Consider the following 10,856-nt stretch of genomic DNA (forward strand, 5'->3'; position numbering starts at 1 on the left):
ACATAATCAAGTCTTTATTTGATAGAAACAATTAAGTAGTCAAATGTTTGCTTCAAAGTCATTTGACAGTTCATGTGTGAAAGAAGTTGAACTTCAAGAAGATTTATCTCTTCATTGAATACTTTATAAAAACTGAATGTTACACTTGTCAATGAATATAAAACATCATATTTAAAAACACATACTTTTCGGTCTTATTTTGTATGAATACAATTTCAAAATAAAAGGATGAATGTTAAAGGAATCAGCATTTGCAGCAGGAAAATTTAAATTTTAAAAGGCATAAAGGTATCCCTTTCACAAGCTAAACGTAACTATTAAGAGTTTAGCACACAAGTAAAATCACACTTTAGCTAACAGCATTAAATCCTGCGTGTAATTTTGCAGTGTAGTTCCTTTAGGGTTTCTTGGCTGGCTTCAGGTCCATCTTCTGAGGACACATATCCAGGGTAAGTGGGGTAACACTGTGGAGGTGGTGGTCCAGTTGTACCATCTCCTGTCCCTGATGATGACGATGCAGGAAACAGTGGTATCAACTTGGCATGAGCATAGTCAATCTCAAACCCCTCAAAAATAAGCCCCACCCCCGTGGCACCCAACCCCTCCTCAAGAAGTCTCGCCACCTTCTGGGTTGCCAGCACCAGTCCCTCATAGTCCCCTTTTTCAAGTCTGAATATATCAGAGGTCAAAGGTCGGCGTGGGACCAGCACGGTGAAGCCAGGGGAGTTGGGGAAAGGTGTGAGAAAGGCCACGTGACCTTTGTCGTCCCAAACCCGCCATTGCTGCTCCTCCCCGCGAACGATGCACGAAAACAGGCCAGGGTGAGCCGGATCGTCCCCGAGGAAAGTCAGATTGGGGGAGGCGTCAGGTACCGGAAGCTTGGTTCGTATCTTGGCCTGGATCTCAGTCAGGTTGGAGTCACTCCATCGAGGGGCGGTCCTTGATGTACAGTACCCCGGGTCCTGGCTGTTGTGCTCCTCCTCTCCTGCCAGGTGAGGGCGCCACTCTGCATCCAAACCATGAAGAGGGAGGACAAAGATCTGTGTGGACGTGAAAATAAATTGATAATTAGATTTAGTTTAGATTAAGAGATTCAATTTACAGTAAGTTAGTCAACGCTTTACAAGAGTGTTGACTAGATTAGCTGTGGTACATAGTACATGGAGTTTCAACTATAGAAATAGCTTTTCTTAAACATAAACAAAATAAATGAAATGCTTGATGACTTGACATCGAAAATGAATTAAATCTGATGTGTCGGCTTTATTGGCAAGTACATTAAAGCTATAGTGCGTAAATTCTGATGCCCTCACAAGGAATTCTAATAGCAACACATCTACATCCTGGACGGCTTTTATACCTTATTTGTGTCAACTCGTGTTACGAATGGGCACTCAATCCACAATTCCAAAAATAAGTTACGCACTATAGCTTTTACTCTTGAATGACCACTTTCCATGCATTGGTCGTTCTGTGCAGCCAACCAGTCTTTTTCCACTGGTCAAACTGAAGCTCACCTGTGCAGGTCTGTCTCTGTGTGGTCGGCTGACCAGTGCACACCTCTGAACTGCCAGCCTGTCACACAGCAGCTCTGCGACAGCTCTGGCCCCCAGCAGCCAGGATAAGAAGTCCAGCTTCTCCAGGTGAAAGATGCTTCCTCCCAGGCCGCCTCGGGGGCTGCGCTCCAGGATGACAGAGCCCGGCGTCCAGGGCCGGGGGTGGAGGTAAGCCACCAGCCCCTCTGACTCCCAGACGACATGACGGGGAAGAGCGGACGACATTCTGTGGAGCCGGGAGGAAATAGCATAGGGGAATATTTGAGTGAAATAACAGCTTTTACACATTGTAAATAAACATAGGGCCTGGGTCTGGGTCATAAACTCATTTTTGTTATGGATGTGGCAGATAAAACACTATTAAAATGATCTTAGTAGCCTACTTCTTCCACTATAGCCTACTGGAGGTTGCACTGAAATACTGGCTAATACTGAGTAAATTATAGCCTACTGTAGTCGATCTGTGTATGCCTATTATGCCTGTATAGGCTAACTAAGCAAATTCGAAAAAGTCTAAAAAGGAAGGTGTTTTTACTGTTTGAACCATGTGTCCTGTCCACTCCGGAATCAGATTGTATTTTAACGTGGATAATTCACATAGGTCTAGTCTAGCCTACATTGAGCTTACCTCTTAATGAACCTTGTAAATAGCATAAAGTAGCCTAAAGCAGGAAGTGTGACTAGCACCGACCTGTTTTCGGCTTCCCTCAGCTCGTAGGCTAATAAAAATAAAATGTCGCATCAAAAAACGAAACTGCTGTCAGTATAGACACAGCTGTGCACCCGTCAGTGCTGAGGGACACGAAAGAAACACATTTCAAACAAACTATAGCACAGAGACAACACTCGTGACTGTACTACCTCTTTTCTCCCACTTCCTTCTCATCAGCTAAAGCTTTTTCTTCTTCAGATTTACTGGCGTTTGGCGAACCAGTTAAAATGTGAAACGGCTCCATCTACTGGACTGGAATGTGAACGGCAGAAAAACCATTTGAGAAGCACTGGGCTAGCCTAAATATTCTTAAAGAAACATATTCAAATTAGTTTATTAAATTACCATTATTATAGTAGCCTACATTCACAATGCATTCTAGTGCAATTATGATAGGTTAACATGCAGAAGGGCCTAATAGTGTATGCCTAATATGCCTGATCCATTGGGTGTTTCCCTGAATTGTGGTCTGACAAGACTTTCACACTTTCAGTTAGTTTGCAGGTGTTATATTAGTACTTTTAATCCCCTGTCTAGCCATTTCTCATTTCTGCAGTTCTCAAATCATAACATGCAATGGATTTCAAGCATAGAACTGAGTCATTAAAGTCAAGCACTGCATGTTGTATAGGTCTGCAACTAAAATGACATAAATAATTCCATTGAAAATCCACTGATATCCCTTCATCACTGCAAACTTATTTTTTTTTCTCCAGAAACATTCATCACTTTATCCATTTTCTTCCAAGTTTTGCGTCCTGGGACATTCATTGTGGTGTAGCAAGGCACAGTAGCCTACATGCTTTTCTCCCTACTCCTCTGGGGGATCCAAAGGTCTTTCCAGGAAACACTTTAAAAAAAATCCAGTCTATTTTTGAATCTGCCATATAAAACACTCTTGATTTATGAAAATCATAACCAACCTTGTGTCTGCTTTTTCATCAGACACCTTGTGAATAAATCAACAAGTCCTGGTCAGTCCACTTTTTTGCAGGGTAATGTTGACCTGAGTAAGCACATAAAGCTAAACCTTATATTGACACAGGTCACACAAAGTGTGCCATGACATTCTGACAAAAGGTAATAAGTGATAACATCTTTAAAGTAAATAGAACAATTTCAGAAAGCCGGTGTAATCTCCATCATGAAGTATTGAGACCAGTTATATCCAATAGGCTCTGTGTTTTAATAGTCTTCTTTGACTTCTGTAAGTCTCTGTTTGATGGATATAAAAATGTGTCTGCAGTTTGAAGAACTGACACCAGAGGGCACCCTGACCTGCAGAGAAATTGGGAGTGAATTAGGCTACTCACCTGTTGAATAAACTGTTCAGAAGCAAATTAAACAACATTGTTGAGATAAAACCCTTTAACTCAAACTTATTTCCATTTTATCAGATGTTCCTATTTCAACAGACTGTAAACTCTATGGATTGTTTCCAGAAGTACACTCACTTACTCTTTCTGAAGAATGATGTCAATCGGAAACAAAACAGTGTATTTGTGAACATACTTCTCCTCTGTCTCCACCCATTTACCATTTACTGCAACCGCACATGAACACACACACACACACACACACACACACACACACACACACACACACACACACACACACACACACACACACACACACACACACACACACACACAACTAACACACCACCCATGTTTTAACCTTTAAACAGCAATTTGAAGAAGTGAAGACAGGGCATGTTACTTCATTTAAGGTGAATAAAATACAGAGGAAAATATGCAACACAGTTACTGAATACATCTTTGTCAATCCAAAACAACTCACTTCTATCAAGGAGTGGAGGTTGTCACATACTGTATTTCCCACATAAAGAATAGTACAATAGTTACAGTCCCTCCTTATGTATCAATGTTGGTCAACCATATATGTTCTGTACACCATACACACATAAGAATAACATCTCCTGTATTGTCACTTACATTGCTGACACATTCTTAAGGAAATGTTGTATTGTAAAATGCAGGGATATGGTGTACTTTTGGTTTTATATTTATTTTCAACTCATGTCCTTCCTTTGGTTTGCATGTGGTCTCACATGACAGACATACAGACAGTGCTTTACAAATGTGTCATCCCACTTTCTGGGAGTAAATCTGTCTTCCTAATCTACAGCCCATGACCTCAGTAATGAGCTCAGCTGCTCAGAGCCTCTGTGGAGCATTTCAGCTGAGGACCAGCACGATGATTCCCTCAGCCTGAGAGGGCAGTGAATAGCAGAAATACAAAAATATCCTTCTCTAGGTCACTTTAAACTGTTTTCCCTGTAGGTGTGTAAACAATCTGTTTAACATCAAATTACATTCAATTTGACGTAGAGTCAAAGCAGAACCCAATACATACATGAGTTATTTTTAAGTGTTACACTTTAAAATGCATTGTAATATATACTGCATTATTTCAATCTGAGAATTAAATATATAATCATTTATAATATAGCACATTAATCAGTGACTTCCCCTGCAATGCGTGTAGACTTTATATTTTATAAAAAATATAATCTAAGAACCAGCTTAAGTAAAATTCATAAATTAAGTAACATAAAAATACAAAGAAACACAGTGACAGTAAAATGTATGTATTTAGATGGGTAAAGTACTGCCTCACAGTTGCTTGATAGGTTTACTGTTGGAGGACATATATGTAAAGCAGGAAACATGTATTGAAACAGGATATTGTGTAATAACTCTTGTGGCATTATGCAGCCTAGATTTCTAAAAAATAAAACTAAAGAAGACAAACTGACCCAAAGACACTGACTGTAGGAGGAATTGAATTAAACCAAACAAAAAAATGGCCCCTGGATGCTTCAAATATATAGGCCTAGGCTTAAAATCTAAAGGAACTGGCCTTTTCAGTTCTCTGTCTGTCTGTAACCTACTCTTCGCGAAACTAGCAAATTACCAACCGTGTTTGGGTTCTGTTTCATGATTTAACCACATAGTTTATGAGTGTATCCGGCTTAACTAGGTCATGTTGACAAATGGCGGGAGCTGTTGCAAAGTGTCATGTGTTTAACAGAGGCGTGAATCTTCTCCTGTAACCAAGACAGCTCTACGCCCCAGACAGCATACAGATAATGGTGGAGCTTTTTCATACACTCTATCCTTGTCTTTTCATTTTCCATTACTTTTGCTATTATCTATTTCTCCACAGAAAAAATAACTGATATGATATATGGTTGATATGATTGTAGGAGGTCCATATGATTCTGATATCTGCATTTCTTATTGCTTGTTTTGGAGTCTTTGAATCACATGTTACCCTACAATTCATCAACACTGAAGACAACACACTTGTATGATAGTTGCTGAGGTATTTCAGTCTAGAAAAAATGTATGTGCTAAGCTAAAGGCCAGGTGTATTAGTTATCCAAGAGGCTTAATTTATCCTAATTTTCTCTTTGTTAACACATTCTTAAATGTATTTACCGGAGAGGACATTATTTACTGTAAACTAGGGTCAATGGCATACTCAAACCTTTGAAGTGTTTTTTGTTTGGGCGGCTCAACATCTATCCGTTTATAATCATATAAAACAGTCAGTGTATGTATTTGTCAATGGATATTTGAGAAAAACTTAAAAGTTGATTGTTAAGATTTCCAGGAAAGTCCTGTATTTCTGGATAGAGTAATGTCAATGTTATAATGAGAAGTGAACTTGTGAATGCAAATTTAAAATTGGCACATTAAAAATGTGCATTTGACTGCTTTTGACTGTATAGCATATAACACTAGTTGGAGTTGTAGCCATAGTGTAGTGTTTTTAAATGGAAGGAATAGACCTGACAATATATACTGTGAACAGATATTAGAATATTAGAATGTGTCACGTAACTTGGATATCGTTGACATACAGTTGACAGACTATGAATAGCCTTACAGCCTTACTAGGTTTCCCCCCTTGGTAAGCCAAATGCTATCAAGTCATGAAATGTAGCTGCTGAGGATTGTTCAACAGCGTACTGCTCGGAGCGTAACAAATGTGGGTTGTACAAGGCTACAACTTAATTTGTGAACTTTTGAAAACCGGTCTTACGGGGTTGGCTCCAGGGAACAGGTCTAAACAGATGTGATCTTTCAAAGAAGGGAAATAGGTTAGAAGATGGCTCGAGGCTAATGCAGAATTAAGCAAGAAGCCCTACAACACCCTATACCTTTATGAACTTTTATATGGTTATATTTTGACAATCAAGGCTGGGAAAAGTGTTAAAAACACCTCTCAGTGTATTGCATCTCAATTCAGTTCATTTGTGAACTAGCAAACTGGCATTAGCATTATATTTACCCTATATACCTAGTGGTATCAATCCTGTCGTCTAACTGCCGGGGTTATATCCAACAAGTGTACTTTATGAAATGTCAAACTATTCCATAAAGGCACTGCTACAAAAGGCCTTTCTGAGCATATCATGGATAATTTGTTTTTTAGGCTTTTTTATGAAATATGTGTGCAACAAACCAAAAATCAAACAAGTGTGTGTCATGAACGTAACGTGACTGTTTCATATATCACTCCCTCTGGACATTCCAGACTACAAACTCTACCTGTTGTGTGTTGTATGTAAGACGAGGCTTGACCACTCATGATGTACTCACATGAATAAGACACATGACAGCACACAAACCTGGATACAATATAAGTCCTGTCTGACAGGTTTTTTTTTGTCTTTTTGTCCTACACCGTCGCTGTGCTTTGAGTTAATTAACTAAATGACACCGTTGGGATAATGATTATGAATCTCAGAGGAATGTGACAGGACAGGAATAATCTTGGCGGTTTTACTGCGGTCCACCACACCCATGTTCTCTGTATGAGACAACATACAGACAACAGCTTTGTGAGGAAGAGAAAACCCCTTTTACTAAATATTTGTCTGACGCATGTTTGGGGATTATTTATAGTAACCAAACTCACATGTATGTAGACCTTGCTTTACCCAGAATTCTTAAGGTCACGTCTCATGTGAGGTGGAAACTGATCTCAACTTTGACAAAGTCCTCCTACTACTCAGACACAAATTACAAACACACCTGCTGGGTTACTTCCCACTTCAAATTTACGATCAAGTGTCATACTGTTAAAAGTGGAAAAGACAAAATGTTAAGCAGATACAGCGATCTATAGTCTCCTTTCACACCAGCAAAATATATTTGTACTCCATATTCTGCTTGACAAAGTGGAGGGAAATCTTCCTTACTATTATTTTGCAACCAAAAAAAAAAGCCACATCGGAATAAGACATATTTTACAAGTGGACTAATTGCAAGAGGTAATAAAGTACAATTATTTATAGAACATATTTTAAACAATGATTCCGTAGTGTGGAATACTTATGTTTGGCTTACTAGGATGCTAAAATTTAACAAAGCCTTTAAATGTGTTAGTTTCACCTAGGCTTCTTCCTGCTATAACAAAGTGAAAATGTTTGCTGTGAAATAGGTAAAAAAGTAAAGAAAACAGAGATAATTAATTAAAAAGATTCATTTGATATGGACTCAACGATGCTTAAAGATATCGGTTCATCATTAGCCAATCCCATCACTAAAATTGTTAATCTTTCAATATCCCAAGGGCAGTTTGTCACACCAATTTTCAAATCTGGTGATCATCATTCCGCCTGTAACTATAGGCCGATCAGCATCCTCCCTATAATGTCTAAAGTAGCAGAGAAGTGTGTAGCTGAGCAAATCATACACCACCTGAACAACAGCTCATTCCCCCTTCATGCAATGCAATTTGGCTTCAGATCCAACCACTCAACCGAGACGGCTAAGTGTTTTTTCATTGAGAAAATGTAATCACTGTTGGATAAGTGTGGTGTTGTCGGAGCTGTCTTTCTTGATCTCCGTAAAGCATTTGACACTGTGAATCACAGGGTCTTTTATCCAAGTTATCCAATTAAAATTTTTCTGTTGAGGCACGTCAATTGGTTGAATCATACCTTTTTAACCGAACTCAAACTGTTCGAATAAATAACCAGCAATCTGACACCCTCTCCTTGTCCACTGGTGTCCCGCAGGGATCCATACTGTGTCCACTTTTATTTTGTTGTTATATCAATGACTTGCCGTCTGTGTGTCCGGAGGCCCACATTCAAATGTATGCTGATGATACTGTGCTGTATGTGCATGGATTGACAAAAAACGAAGTTGCTGCCAAACTCACAAATGCTATGGTGAAAATGACAGCATGGCTCAATCAGTGCTGTCTCCAACTAAATGTGTCTAAGACTGTTGGTATGTTCTTCTCCAAAACAAATGACTCTAGTGAAAACCCAGATGTTCTTGTGTCAGGAGAAAAATTAGAAATTGTTAAGGAATTTAAATACCTTGGCAATATTCAGACTCCAACTTTAATTTCAGGGCACATGTAAAAACTGTCTGTAAAAGGATCAAATTAAATCTTGACAATTTCAAATCTATACGAAACTCTATGTCCACCCAGGCAGCCATGATGTACATGCATTCAATGATATTCTCTCACATGAGTTACTGTCTGACGAGCTGGTCTAATCACACAACACTAAAACCACTACAGTCTTTGTATAAACAAACACTGAACGTTTTGGACAAAAAACAAAGGCAATTCCATCACTGTGCAGTTTTAAGAAAACATAATCTACTGAGCTGGGAAAACATGATTAAGCACAAAAATGCATGACTCTTTTACAAAATCATACATGGCATGGCCCCTCCTCCACTTAGAGAATTTGTAACTATTAGAACAAACCAACATCGGATCACGAGAGGAGTCACGAGAGGGGACTGCATTATTCCATTTAGGAAAAGTGCCTTTAGTCATTCAGCCTTCTCTGTTGCAGCCTCACGTGAATGGAATAACATCCCAACATGTATCAGAGACCTAAACACATATCGGTCATTTAGTTCTAATCTGAAACAGTGGCTCATTGATAATATGTCCTGCCAGCACTAAACTTGACCCGCCTGCTCATGCCTCCTTCTGGTGTCAGTGTGTCTGTGAATTTGTCCTGCGTCTTGCAACACTTACTTTGCTTGTTTGTTTGTATGCTTTTGTGTAGCTCGTTCTGTCTCTCCTGTGCTGCTTCATGTACTATTGTCATGTCGACTTTTTGTTTGTTTGTTGTGCATGTACTGTCTGCTTTGGTGGGCTACTGCCTTGATATCTAACACATCTGATGTTGCTATAAGTCCTAGTCTACCTTTTTAATTTGTGTTTGTCTGATGCAGACTCTTGTTTGTCCTGCATGCTTTATGTATTTTAATGCTTGAACTACTGAATACTTGTATGTGGTTATAATTAATGTTTTATCTGTTGCTTTTATATGTTTTTTTTAACTCTTTCTGTTATTTGCTTATTTGCTTTTTAGGGAGCCTATTGTTACATCTGGTCAAAGACTGCAGATGGAAACTAGCCTTCTGGCTAAATCTGTCATATTTACAGAAATGTTTATTAATATGCACTGTCCCTGTCAAATAAACACATAAATAAATAAAATTAAATAAATTAAAAATAAATTATAATTATCCCATAATTAAATAATAATCTTATGAACAACTCATATGTAGGCAACATACTGTATGAAAGTCATGATAAAGCAGCCTTTTCTGTGTCTACAGCTGGAGCATTCTTCTTATCTGCGTCTTCTCAGGAAGGAACGGCCTCACTTCTGTGGAATCTGTCACTGAGGAGTGGGTGCTTGGTGTGTTTGTGTTTAGGGGGTTTTACTGCCAAGACTAAATTTACACAACTGCTTGAAACAAGTCAGCACATTGACACACACACACACCAACACAAGTGTCAGTTTCAGGGATACCACACCGACTTATTTTCAGTCCCATGAGGCATAACCGTAAGCCTAATTATAACCAATTCTCACCCAAATATTGTCGACTGAAATTTAGTTAACATGTGAAGTAATTTTGGAAACATTCACACAACCTCTCCTCAATCAAATGAACAATATTTATCTAAATGAAACCACACAGTCAAAGGGGGGTTGTTAAAGACATCTGTGGCCTTGGACTCACCCGCCCCTCTGACACCACCTGGAAAACGTGAGAGTGTTGTCTGGTTTCACAATCACAAGGCCGTTCCCGTAAAACATTGGCCCAGGTGTCTCTCGCTTTCTTCTTCCTTGTCTCTCATTTCCTGATAGAAAGCTATAGCATTAGATCCACGCAGTTACATGGAGATTAACTACAGCTATTTGCCACTCTAAGTGTACTTGTTTCAACTTGTTTGCCACGTTAACTCTGGTAAAATTGTATAGATACAGACCAGAGTGATTGTTGTGGATTTTTTCTTTAACCTTGCTTGAGTCATTTTTGCAACTTATATGTCCAAAGATTTAACAGAATATGGATACAGCCTTTTTTTATTTGGGGGATTTGGTAGAAATATTTTCAGTAGTTACAGTTTTTTTCGATCGCTAAACCACCGTGGGCACAACTGTAGCTCAATGTGCAAAACTCTAACTACAGTCTGCACTACCAACAGTCATTGGAGCTGAACAGTTCACTTCACCTGCAAAACAGGTTCAGTGCAGCAAACACTATGAACCAGCCTCATTG

At 39.0% G+C, this 10,856-nt stretch overlaps 1 protein-coding gene across 1 annotated transcript; it reads right to left on the minus strand.

Moving 5' to 3' along the window:
• LOC307252396 (uncharacterized protein) lies at positions 1-2,445 on the minus strand. Its single transcript, XM_080030055.1, has 3 exons — positions 2,418-2,445; positions 1,518-1,782; positions 1-1,040 (listed from the first exon to the last, which is right to left on the minus strand). Exons 2-3 carry the CDS (start codon positions 1,779-1,781, stop codon positions 363-365), a joined length of 942 nt encoding a protein of 313 aa, XP_079886181.1. The 5' UTR covers position 1,782; positions 2,418-2,445; the 3' UTR covers positions 1-362.
• Positions 2,446-10,856: the final 8,411 nt, after the last annotated feature.

This window comes from Ammodytes marinus (genome assembly GCF_949987685.1).
Source record: "Ammodytes marinus genome assembly, chromosome: 6".
In the NCBI taxonomy this organism is placed as follows: Eukaryota; Metazoa; Chordata; class Actinopteri; order Uranoscopiformes; family Ammodytidae; genus Ammodytes; species Ammodytes marinus.